This window comes from Emys orbicularis, chromosome 24, assembly GCF_028017835.1.
Source record: "Emys orbicularis isolate rEmyOrb1 chromosome 24, rEmyOrb1.hap1, whole genome shotgun sequence".
Classification (NCBI taxonomy): Eukaryota; Metazoa; Chordata; order Testudines; family Emydidae; genus Emys; species Emys orbicularis.
Genome location: NC_088706.1, coordinates 230,404 through 243,360, shown reverse-complemented (window position 1 = coordinate 243,360; position 12,957 = coordinate 230,404). Strand labels below are relative to the sequence as shown.

The following is a 12,957-nucleotide window of genomic DNA, read 5'->3' as shown; positions in this document are numbered from 1 at the left end:
TCGACCTAAACTCGTAGTGTAGACCAGGCCATAGACTCTGCATATTCACACTCCCTGCCCACTTTGCCTAACCCTGCAGAGTCCAAATTAAAATATCTGCATTCTTCGGCATTGGTGGTAGAAGAAACTGAGGCAGCAACAGCATCAAGCCCTCAGAAAACGCTCAAGTGCTAGGCAGGGAGGGCAGAGTACTACTGCCAGTCAGCATGAGTCCTAAGAGTGTGAATATGCAGAATCCAGCTCAAAGAACTCTGGCTACAAGTAAGTAACCTTCATTTCTAATTCTATAAAACACCTAGAAGATCATGATATATGACCAACAACAGAAAATGGTTTGAACTTGCGAGTAACACTGTGGATAGAGGAGAACTGGTTGATAAAATTTAGACTTTCAAAGGTTCTTTGTCAGAGTCCCTCTCAGGAGGCTACTAAAGAATCTAAGTTGTTAAGGCGTAAGTAGCAAAGCATTGTCATGGATAAAAAACTGGCTAAGGGACAGAGGGTGTGGTGGGGAAAAATGGAATAAATGGTCAACTTTCATCATGGCAGGTTAGCAGCAGCATGGCCCACATACCATAGTAGGAGTGGTGGTGTTTGATGTAAGTGATCTATAAAAGGTGGTGAGCAATGAAGTGACAATTTGTAGATGACAAAATTACATAGCAAAAAGAACGAGGATCACTTGTGGCACCTTAGAGACTAACAAATTTATTTGAGCATAAGCTTTCGTGTGTTAAAGCCCACTTCATCAGATGCATGCAGTGGAAAATACAGTAGGAGAATATATATATATATATATATATATATATATATATATATATATTACACACACAGAACATGAAAAAATGGGTGTTGCTATACCTACTCAAATGAGACTAATCAAATAAGGTGGGCTATTAGCAGGAGAAAAAAACGTGTAGTGATAATCAGGATGGCCCATTTCAAACAGTTGACAAGAAGGTGTGAGTGACAGTAGGCGGAAAATTAGCACGGGGAAATAGTTTAATTTGTGTAATGACTCATCCACTCCCAGTCTTTATTCAAGCCTAATTTAATGGTGTCCATTTTGAAAATTAATTCCAGTTCTGCAGTTTCTCCGACTGGTTTTTGAATGTTATAATTCTTGACGTCTGATTTGTGTCCATTTATTCTTTTGCGTAGAGACTGTCCAGTTTGGCCAGTGTACATAGCAGAGGGCATTGCTGCTACATGATGGCATCACATTACATTGGTAGATGTGCAGGTGAAGGCCGTCAAGAATTATAACATTCAAAAACCAGTCAGAGAACACTTCAACCTCCCTAGTCACTCTATTACAGACCTAAAAGTTGCAATTTTTCAACAAAAAACTTCAAAAACAGACTCCAACAAGAAACTGCAGAACTGAAATTAATTTGCAAAATGGACACCATTAAATTAGGCTTGAATAAAGACTGAGAGTGGATGAGTCATTACACAAACTAAACTATTTCCCCATGCTAATTTTTCCCCTACTGTCACTCACACCTTCTTGTCAACTGTTTGAAATGGGCCATCCTGATTATCACTACAAACATTTTTTTTCTCCTGCTAATAGCCCACCTCATTCAATTAGTTTCATTAGAGTTGGTCTGGCAACACCCATTTTTTCATGTTCTCTGTGTATATATATTTATTTTCCACTGCATGCATCTGATGAAGTGGGTTTTAGCCCACGAAAGCTTATGCTCAAATAAATTTGTTAGTCTCTAAGGTGCCACAAGTACTCCTCGTTCTTTTTGCTGATACAGACTAACATGGCTACCACTCTGAAACCTGTCACCAAAAATTACTTAGGTTACTCAAGGCCAGAGAAGACTGTGAGGAAGTTATTATTTATTATTTGTATTACTATAGCATCTCGGAGCCCCAGTCATGGACCAGGAATCCATTGTGCTAAGAGCTGTACAGAAACAGCAAAAAGACATGATTCCCGCCCCAAAGAGCTTACAGTCGAGTCTAAGTATTAAGTCGAGACAACACATGGAGACAGACGGGGGAGTACAAGGAAACAATGAGACAATGTTGGTCAGCATGATAGGCAGTTGTCTCTGCACACCCGCAGCCCAACAGTTGTCAAGTTTTTTGTAGGCTTCATGGCAAAGAGTTTTGAGGAGGGTTTTGAAGGAGGATAATGAGGGACAGCATGGGAGAAACCACCAAGGAAGTTAGTGGGCATCACAATGGCAGATTAAATTCATTGTCAATAAATGCAAAGTAATGCACACTGAAGTGAATAATTTGAACTATTTATACATCTTACAGGGTTCTAAATTAATTGCATCAATTCAAGAAAAAGAGCTGGGCATCATTATGGAGCACTCAGTGGAAACTTCCGCCCAAAGAAATTTGAGAATAACAAAATGGACATATAAAAATAAAACTCCTCGCCTGAAATAACGTGTTCAGTACTGATCAATCTATCTCAGAAGGAATATTGCAGAATTTGGGGAGGGTTCAAAGATGGCTGACAAGAATAATTAGGGCCCTGTGTTCCCTTTAAGCTGAGCGGTCGCGTGGCCGCCCAGGAGTGAGTCAAGTGCTGTGCATTTGATTAGCAGAGCTGCACAGATCCGGCGGCGTGTTCAGGTGCGCCCCCCTTCCTCCCCCCCCCCCCACACCTGCTCTATGGCCATGTTGCTCCTGCCCTCTGCCTTGGAGCCCCTGGCCAGCTGCTCCTGGGACCCTCCTGCTTGCAGTGCAGAGCGGGGGACGTGGGCGCTGCTGTCATTGTGTCTGCCTCCCTTCTGCCCATGTACCCCATCTCTGCAGAGCAGGAGGGGGTGGGGGACAGGGCTCAGGAGAGCTTCTGGTAGCTGCTGTGGTCTGAACAACAAGCTTTCTGGTGAGTGCCTTAAAGAGATGGTGCATGGTCTCTCATAGACTTCCCCAGCAGCCAGCACACACACTCTGTCTCTGTCTCTCTCTCACACACATACACTCACTCTGTCTTACCAGGTTCAATTATCGCTGGGATTCATGGTCTGTTACTGTCCAGTTTTTAAGGTCCCAGCCACTTTCAGCTTTTTTACGCACATGACTTTATAAATTATACCCTTGCGACAGCAGGGCTTTCAACTGCCAGTATGGATAATATCCACTGAATAGTTAGTTTTGAAACGGCTACAACTCCCCTTGTTTTGGGACATAAGGCAGCCATTAATTCTTGGGAGTGTGCAAGAAAGTCAGAGACAGCATACTGGGCTTCATGAATCACAGGTCTAATCTAGTGTGGCAATTCTGTTATTAAATGTGTTTTGTTAGAGATTTAAGGTTTTTTAGAGATACACGATAAAATAATGACAATCAAGTCATTTTAGTAACAAATATGTGTACTAGATGTATGACTGAAAATCCAGACAGATGGTTTGGGGTTCTTTAAAGGGTGAAGACTTCCCTTTGTAAAGAAAGTATAAGCGTAAATTTAGGCAAAAAAACTTGTGTATTTGGCATGCGGCTTGGTGGCTCTGAGACTCCCCTCTGTGCCCTTTCTTTGTTGCCGTTTCCTCTTGCATACCTTCTTGGGATGAGGGGGGTTGCACGTGGTTTCTTCTGAAGTCAACCAAAATCATTCCTTCAGTCAGCCATAGGAGGTGGTTAGAGAGAATCACTGAGTGCATTCTTCCCTTTGGGAACTAAACGTGTCCAACCCTTGACCACCAACAACACTGTGATTCCACTGTCACTAAATATCTGACCTGGTCTGAAAACACCCATCTGGATACCAGACCTACTGACTCTGAAATCAAGAGTGTAAAATTGCAAAGCAGTGAAGTTACATAAGAACATAAGAATGGCCATACTGGGTCAGACCAACGGTCCATCCAGCACAGTATCCTGTCTGCCGACAGCGGCCAATGCCAGGTGCCCCAGAGGGAGTGAACCTAACAGGTAATGATCAAGTGATCTCTCTCCTGCCATCCATCTCCACCCTCTGACAAACAGAGGCTAGGGACACCATTCCTTACCCATCCTAGCCAATAGCCATTAATAGACTCAACCTCCATGAATTTATCCAGTTCTCTTTTAAACCCGGTTATAGTCCTAGCCTTCACAACCTCCTCAGGCAAGGAGTTCCACAGGTTGATTGTGCGCTGTGTGAAGAAGAACTTCCTTTTATTTGTTTTAAAGCTGCTGCCTATTAATTTCATTTGGTGGCCCCTAGTTCTTATATTATGGGAACAAGTAAATAACTTTTCCTTACTCACTTTCTCCACACCACTCATGATTTTATATACCTCTATCATATCCCCCCTTAGTCTCCTCTTTTCCAAGCTGAAAAGTCCTAGCCTCTTTAATCTCTCCTCATATGGGACCTGTTCCAAACCCCTAATCATTTTAGTTGCCCTTCTCTGATCTTTTTCTAATGCCAGTATATCTTTTTTGAGATGAGGAGACCACATCTGTACGCAGTATTCAAGATGTGGGCATACCATGGATTTATATAAGGGCAATATGATATTCTCTGTCTTATTCTCTATCCCCTTTTTAATGATTCCTAACATCCTGTTTGCTTTTTTGACTGCCACTGCACACTGCATGGACGTCTTCAGAGAACTATCCACGATGACTCCAAGACTTCTTTCCTGATTAGTTGTAGCTAAATTAGCCCCCATCATATTGTATATATAGTTGGGGTTATTTTTTCCAATGTGCATTACTTTACATTTATCCACATTAAATTTCTTTGCCATTTTGTTGCCCAATCACTTAGTTTTGTGAGATCTTTTTGAAGTTCTTCACAGTCTGCTTTGGTCTTAACTATCTTGAGCAGTTTAGTATCATCTGTAAACTTTGCCACCTCACTGTTTACCCCTTTCTCCAGATCATTTATGAATAAGTTGAATAGGATTGGTCTGAGGACTGACCCTTGGGGAACACTACTAGTTACCCCCCTCCATTCTGAAAATTTACCATTTATTCCTACCCTTTGTTCCCTGTCTTTTAACCAGTTCTCAATCCATTAAAGGATCTTCCCTCTTATCCCATGACAACTTAATTTACATAAGAGCCTTTGGTGAGGGACCTTGTCAAAGGCTTTCTGAAAATCTAAGTACACTATGTCCACTGGATCCCCCTTGTCCACATGTTTGTTGACCCCTTCAAAGACCTCTAGTAGATTAGTAGGACATGATTTCCCTTTACAGAAACCATGTTGACTTCTGCCCAACAATTTATGTTCTTCTATGTGTCTGACAATTTTATTCTTTACTATTGTTTCAACTAATTTGCCCAGTACTGATGTTAGACTTACTGGTCTGTAATTGCCAGGATCACCTCTAGAGCCCTTTTTAAATATTGGCATTACATTAGCTATCTTCCAGTCATTGGGTACAGAAACTGATTTAAAGGACAGGTTACAAGCCATAGTTAATAGTTCTCAAATTTCACATTTGAGAACTCTTGGGTGAATGCCATCTGATCCCTGTGACTTGTTACTGTTAAGTTTATCAATTAATTCCAAAACCTCCGCTAATGACACTTCAATCTGCGACAATTTCTCAGATTTGTCACCTACAAAGGACGGCTCAGGTTTGGGAATCTCCCTAACATCCTCAGCCGTGAAGACTGAAGCAAAGAATTCATTTAGTTTCTCCGCAATGACTTTATCATCTTTAAGTGCTCCTTTTTTTATCTCGATCGTCCCGGGGCCCCACTGGTTGTTTCGGTGGCTTCCTGCTTCTGATGTACTTAAAAAACATTTTGTTATTACCTTTTGAGTTTTTGGCTAGCTCTTCTTCAAACTCCTTTTTGGCTTTTCTTATTACATTTTTTACACTTAATTTGGCAGTGTTATGCTCCTTTCTATTTACTTCACTAGGATTTGACTTCCACTTTTTAAAAGATGCCTTTTTATCTCTCACTGCTTCTTTTACATGGTTGTTAAGCCACGGTGGCTCTTTTTTAGTTCTTTTACTGTGTTTTTTAATTTGGGGTATACATTTAAGTTGGGCCTGTATTATGGTGTCTTTGAAAAGTGTCCATGCAGCTTGCAGGGATTTCACTCTAGTCACTGTACCTTTTAATTTCTGTTTAACTAACCTCCTCATTTTTGCATAGTTCCCCTTTCTGAAATTAAATGCCACAGTGTTGGGCTGCTGAGGTGTTCTTCCCACCACAGGAATGTTAAATGTTGTTATATTATGATCACTATTTTCAAGCGGTCCTGTTATAGTTACTTCTTGGACCAGTCCTGCGCACCACTCAGGACTAAATTGAGAATTGCCTCTCCCCTTGTGGGTCCTATACCAGCTGCTCCAAGTAGCAGTCATTTAAAGTATCAAGAAATTTTGTCTCTGCATTTCGTCCTGAGGTGACATGTACCCAGTCAATATGGGGATAACTGAAATCTCCCACTATTGAGTTCTTTATTTTGATAGCCTCTCAGCTCCCTTAGCATTTCATCGTCACTATCACTGTCCTGGTCAGGTGGTCGATGATAGATCCCTACTGTTATATTCTTCTTATAGCATGGAATTACTATCCATAGAGCTTCTGTGGAACATGTGGATTCATTTAAGATTTTTACTTCATATGATTCTGCATTTTCTTTCACATATAGTGCCACTCCCCCACCCCCGCCGCACGACCTGTTCTGTTCTTCCGATATATTTTGTACCCCGGAATGATTGTGTCCAATTACTTGTCCTCACTCCACTAGGTTTCTGTGATGCCTATTATAGCAATATCCTCCTTTATCACGAGGCACTCTAGTTCACCCATCTTATTATTTAGACTTCTAGCATTTGTGTACAAGCACTTTAAAAACTTGTCACTGTTTATTTGTCTGCCCTTTTCTGATGTGTCCGATTCTTTTTTATATGAATGTTTCTCATCTGATCAGGCCCCTAATTTATCCTCTTCCATCCTCTGCTCCTGACTAGAACCTAGAGAATCTCTATCAATAGACTCTCCTCTAAGAGAGGTCTCTGTCCGATCCACGTGCTCCTCTGCAGCAGTCGGCTTTCCCCCATCTCTTCGTTTAAAAACTGCTCTGCGACCTTTTTACTGTGAAGTTAAGTTTGGTAGGAATGTTTTGCTCTGTATAAGAGGTTGCATAGAATAAAACATTTGTAAACTTTTAAAATCTTATTCGTTTGATATTTTAAAAATCCATAGGCAAGCTCTAAAGATACAGGACAGCTGTATGCTGCATTACACCATCGGATCTTGGCTCTACGGTGTAGAGTGGAACAAGAGCAAGAAGCGAAGATCACAGCACCTGAGCCAGAGGTAACACAATCAAATGAAGAAGATAGTGATGATGATGTCATTGCTCCTTCAGGATCAGCTGGAAGTGGTAAGCAAGAAAATGTGCTAAACTTTCTAGTTTCCCGTACTGTTCTCCCGTTGTACTTAAACAAAGAAAACTGCTTGACTCTTCCATTAGTGCCTAACTGTCTTAGGGCTCGTCTTCACTACCCGCCTGGATCGGCGAGTAGAAATCGATCTCTCAGGGATCGAATTATCGTGTCTCGTCGGGACGCGACAATCGATCCCCGAATCGACACGCGTACTCCACCAGCCCAGGTAGGAGTAAGCACCGTCAACCGGGGAGCCGCAGCGGTCTATTTGCCGCCGTAATCACAGCGGGGCAAGTCGGATCGGATACGTCGAATTCAGCTACGCTATTCGCGTAGCTGAATTTGCGTATCTTAAATCGATCTTCCCCCCCAGTGTAGATCTAGCCTTTGTTATATTCATGAGTGTTTGTGGTATAGGGTCCATGACATGAACTAAGCTGTGGTCACAGCCAACTCTTCCAGTCACGTAGTAGAAATCACTTCACATTTGTCACATCCCTCTAAATGGATATTGAAAAGTTCCCTGCATGGCTTGGCACAGAGGGTCCCCAGTGAGGCTGTCGCCTAATTACAAGATATTAATTAGTTCAGCATTGCCCACTCTCATTAGTTTAATTGTTTTTTGGGGGTGTTAAGTGTTGTCATGAGTTTGATTTCTGCCTTCAACCTAGTGAAATGTTGTCCTTACCCAAAAAGTCCAGAGAAGAGCAACAAAAATGATTACAGGTCTAGAAAACATGACCTATGAGGGAAGACTGAAAAAACTGGATTTGTTTAGTCTGCAGCAGAGAAGACTGAGCGGGAACATGATAACACTTTTCAAGTACATAAAAGGTTGTTACAAAGAGGAGGGAGAAAAATTATTCTCGTTAACCTCTGAGGATAGGACAAGAAGCAATGGGCTTAAATTGCAGCAAGGGCATTTTAGGTTGGACATTAGGAAAAAATTCCTAACTCTCAGGGTGGTTAAGCACTGGAATAAATTGCCTAGGGAGGTTGTGGACTCTCCATTATTGGAGGTTTTTAAGAGCAGGTTGGACAACACCTGTCAGGGATGGTCTAGATCAGGGGTCGGCAACCTTTCAGAAGTGGTCTTCATTTATTCACTTTAATTTAAGGTTTTGCTTGCCAGTAATACCTTTTAATGTTTTTTAGAAGGTCTCTCTCTATACGTCTATATTATATAACTAAACTATTGTTATATGTAAAGTAAACAAGGTTTTCAAAATGTTTAAGAAGCTTCATTTAAAATTAAATTAAAATGCTGATCTTACGCCGCCAGCCTGCTCAGCCCCACTGCCAGCCTGGGGTTCTGTTCACCTAGGCCGGCAGCGGGCTGAGTGGCGCCTGCGGCTGGGACGCTGGCTGGCAAGGGGCCGGCAGCCGGAACCCCAGACCTGGGGGGGGGGTGTTCAGGGGTCAGGGCAGAGTGCTGGGGGTGTGGGGGGGTGCAGGGCAGAAGGCTGGGTGTGGGGGGGAGTTCAGGGGTCAGGGCAGAGGGCTGGGGTGTGTGTGGAGGTGCAGGGCAGAAGGCTGGGTGTGTGGGGGGGATTCAGGGATCAGGGCAGAGGGCTGGGGTGCTCAGCTCGTGGGGGTGCTCCCAGGGCACAGCACAGTGTCAGAACACGTAGGGACTAGCCTGTCTTAGCCAGGCAGCATCACCAACGGGACTTTAAATGGCCCGGTCGGTGGTGCTGACCAGAGCCACTGTGACCCCAGTGCCTTACATTCTGCAACCCAGTACTGGGTCGCGACCCGCAGTTTGAAAACCACTGGACTAGATGACCTCTTGAGGTCCCTTCCAGTCCTATGATTCTATGAAAATGATGACCATCTCCCATTGTTTCCAGTGGGCTGAATCCAGGCTGACCTTAGGGAAAATGGTGGCCCTTTAGTCACCTTGTGAGGGCCGGTCAGGAAACAGGAAAATACAGAGAAGTGGGTAATGGGACTGTGGGGGCAGGTGGGAGTGTGGCTGTATTGGGAAATAGGCAGGAGTCAGAGGAGATGGGGGTGGGGAGACATGAAGGAGACTAAAGGGTGGGGAGCCACGGGAGGAGGGGCCATTTCAGGATTCCTGGATGGGAGCCAGCTATGTTCTGTCTTCCTATAGCTGGAAACCTCCCCTCCTTTTGCTTCTGCCAGTCCTGCAGCCGGTCTCATGATAGAAAATAGCAAGGATGATTTGCAGCAGAGGCTGGGTTTGGAACAGCAGCTCTGTGCTGGCAGAATGCAAGGCTCAACGTTTTAGATGTCTATACACAAATGCAGTGAGTATGGAGAACAAAAAGGAAGAATTGGCAGCCATTAGAACATAAGCTAAATTATGAATTAATTGGCATCACAGAGATTTGGTTGGATAAATCTCATGACTGACATAGGTTTACAGGGGAAGCAGTAGATGTGGTATATCTTGACTTTAGTAAGGTGTTTGATACTGTCTCGCATGACCTTCTCATAAACAAACTAGGAAAATGCAACCTAGATGGAGCTACTATAAGGTGAGTGCATAACTGGTTGGAAAATCGTTCCCAGAGAGTAGTTAGTAGTGGTTCACAGTCATGCTGGAAGGGCATAACGAGTGGGGTCCTGCAGGGATCAGTTCTGGGTCCAGTTCTGTTCAATATCTTCATTAGAGATTTAGATAATGGCATAGAGAGTACATTTATAAAGTTTGCGGACGATACCAAGCTGGGAGGGGTTGCAAGTGCTTTGGAAGATAGGATTAAAATTCAAAATGGTCTGGACAAACTGAAGAAATGGTCTGAAGTAAATAGGATGAAATTCAATAAGGACAAATGCAGAGTACTCCACTTAGGAAGGAACAATCAGTTGCACACATACAAAATGGGAAATGACTGCCTAGAAAGGAGTACTGCAGAAAGGGATCTGGGGGGGTCATAGTGGATCACAAACTAAATATGAGTCAAGAGTGTAACGCTGTTGCAAAAAAAGCAAACATCATTCTGGGATGTATTAGCAGGAGTATTGTAAGCAGGACACGAGTAATTCTTCTGCTCTACTCCGTGCTGATTAGACCTCAACTGGAGAGAGTATTGGGTCTGGTTCTGGGCACCACATTTCAGGAAAGATGTGGACAAATTGGAGAAAGTCCAGAGAAGAGCAACAAAAATGATTAAAGGCCTAGAAAACATGACCTGTGAGGGAAGAGCGAAAAAATTGGGTTTGTTTAGTCTGCAGCAGAGAAGATTGAGAGGGGACATAACAGTTTTCAAGTACATAAAAGGTTGTTACAAGGAGGAGGGAGAAAAATTGTTCTTCTTAACCTCTGAGGATAGGACAAGAAGCAATGGGCTTAAATTGCAGCAAGGGGGTGGTTTAGGTTGGATATTAGGAAAAACTTCCTAATTGTCAGAGTTGTTAAGCACTGGAATAAATTGCCTAGGGAGGTTGTGGAATCTCCATCATTGGAGTTTTTTAAGAGCAGGTTGGACAAACACCTGTCAGGGATGGTCTAGAAAGATAATACTTAGTCCTGCCTTGAGTGCAGGGAACTGGACTAGATGATCTCTCGAGGTCCCTCCCAGTTCTATGATTCTTCAGGAAAGCTGGGGAAAAAGGGAAGATGTGGATTGCATTATACATCAAGAATATATATATACTTATCCGGAGATCCAAAAGGAGGTGTGAGGCACACAGTTGAAAGGCTGAGTAAATATAAAACCGGGGGGAAAATAGGGTGACATCAAGGTAGGGGTCTACTGTAGACCACCAAATCAGGAGGAGGAAGTGAATGAAACATTTCTAAAACAAATAACAGAAATAGCCAAAACACAAGACCTAGTAGTAATGGAGGACTTTACTTTTTCAACAGATGTCTGGGTAGTTAATTCAGCAAAACGCAAAATGTCCAAAAGTTCTTAGAATGTATCAGGGACAATGTTTTGTTTCAGAAAGTGGAGGAAGTAACCAGGGGGAAAGCCATTTTAGACTTGATTCTGACCAATAGGGAGGAATTGGTTGTGAATCTGAAGGCGGAAGGCAATTTGGGTGAAAGTGATCACGAAATGATAGATTGCATAATTCTAAGAAAAGGAAGGAGTGATAACAGAATAAGGACAACTGACTTAAAAAAAGCAGACGTTAACAATCTGAGAGAACTGGTAGGATGCGGTCCCAAGGGAAGAAAACCTTAGCATTCAGGAGAGTTGGCAGTCTCTCAAGGAGACAATATTAAATGCAAAACTTCTCATTATTGTGATGCGAAGGAAATATAGGAAGAGGCCAATATGGCTCTATCAGGAGCTCTTTAATGACTCAAAAATCAAAAGGAAATTCTACAAAAAAGTGGAAATATGGACAAATTGTCAAGAGGAGTTTAAAAAAAAAAAACCAGCACAAGCATGTAGGGACAAAATCAGAAAGGCTAAGGCATAAAAAGCTACGGCACACCTAGCATTAGCTGAAACAATCTCAGAACCATTAGCAGTTATCTTGAAGAACTCATGGAGGACAGGTGAAGTCCCAGAGGACTGGAGAAGAGTAAACGTAGTACCCGTGTTTAAAAAGGGGATCAAAGAGGACCTGGGGAATTAGATTAGTCAGCCTAACTTTGCAACCTGTAAAGATACTGTAAGAAATTATTAAACAATCAATGTGTAAGCACCTAGGGGATAATAGAATTATAAGGAATAGCCGGCATGGAGATGTCAAGAACAAATCGTGCCGAACCAACCTAATTTCCTTCTTTGATAGAGTTATTGCCCTAGTGGATGGGGGGAAGCAGTAGACATGATATATCTCAATTTTACTAAGGCTTTTGATACAGTCCCACATGACATTCTCATAAGCAAACTAGGGAAAAGTGGCTCCCAAAGTCCCTGCCAACCCTGCATTTCTATGATAAGGGTAGAAGGGGGTGAGGGAAGCTTCTCTTTTGGTGCTTCTGGGCGGCCCAGCAAGAACAGGTGGGATATGTGTAATTTTGCAGGGACTGGGTGTGGGGGCTTGATCTGGGAAATGAGGGAATGGGAGAAGCAGAGATTTTTGGCTCTTGTCTCTCACCTTGAAATCCTAAGATTGAGACTCCTCCATAGGCTTCTAAGAGCTGGGTACTCTAGGTCCGGGTTTCTCAACCTTTTTGATACCAAGGAGGCTTGCTGCCTTCATAAACTGTGTCAGGGAAATCTCGGGGACTGGTGCCAGTCCACAGACTGGTCGTTGAGAAACACTGGTCTAGTTTATAGGCTGGGGAGAAGGGGCATGGAGCACTGATAGCCAGCTGGAATCTTCATTCCATAGTTTGCATCAGAAAATAGCAAAGTAAGTTTTACAGATAAAATAAATATTTCTTGTAACCATTATCTATTTCTGTTTCAGGTCCTAATGATGAAGGAGATGGGCAGAATATTGGCAGCACATAGCAGCTGTGAGGCCATCTGCCTGCAAGGCTGCTGCAAACACCATCTTGCAGGCACCTCTGTGGATACCCCAGGCCAGCGATTGTTCCAGGCAGTGCTGAAGGCTCCAGGACTTAGGAACTGTGCATCCCTGTTCTGTTTGTTTGGTTTTTTTGGTCTGGATCAGTAGATTCCACAAAAAAAGCAGACTTGGAAACTGCCTGAATGTGGTTTGGGACATGAAAACTCATCATATTGATGAGCAGAAAAATAAC

General features: G+C 42.9%; 1 protein-coding gene across 1 annotated transcript in view; it reads left to right on the top strand.

The window, feature by feature from the left end:
* Positions 1-12,744, top strand: part of RANBP3 (RAN binding protein 3) — a 184,507-nt gene extending 171,763 nt beyond the window's left edge. The window contains exons 16-17 of the mRNA XM_065422006.1: positions 7,138-7,318; positions 12,663-12,744. Coding sequence (XP_065278078.1) covers positions 7,138-7,318; positions 12,663-12,706 — 225 coding nt within the window. The 3' untranslated portion in view covers positions 12,707-12,744. The remainder of the gene's footprint in view (positions 1-7,137; positions 7,319-12,662) is intronic.
* Positions 12,745-12,957: the final 213 nt, after the last annotated feature.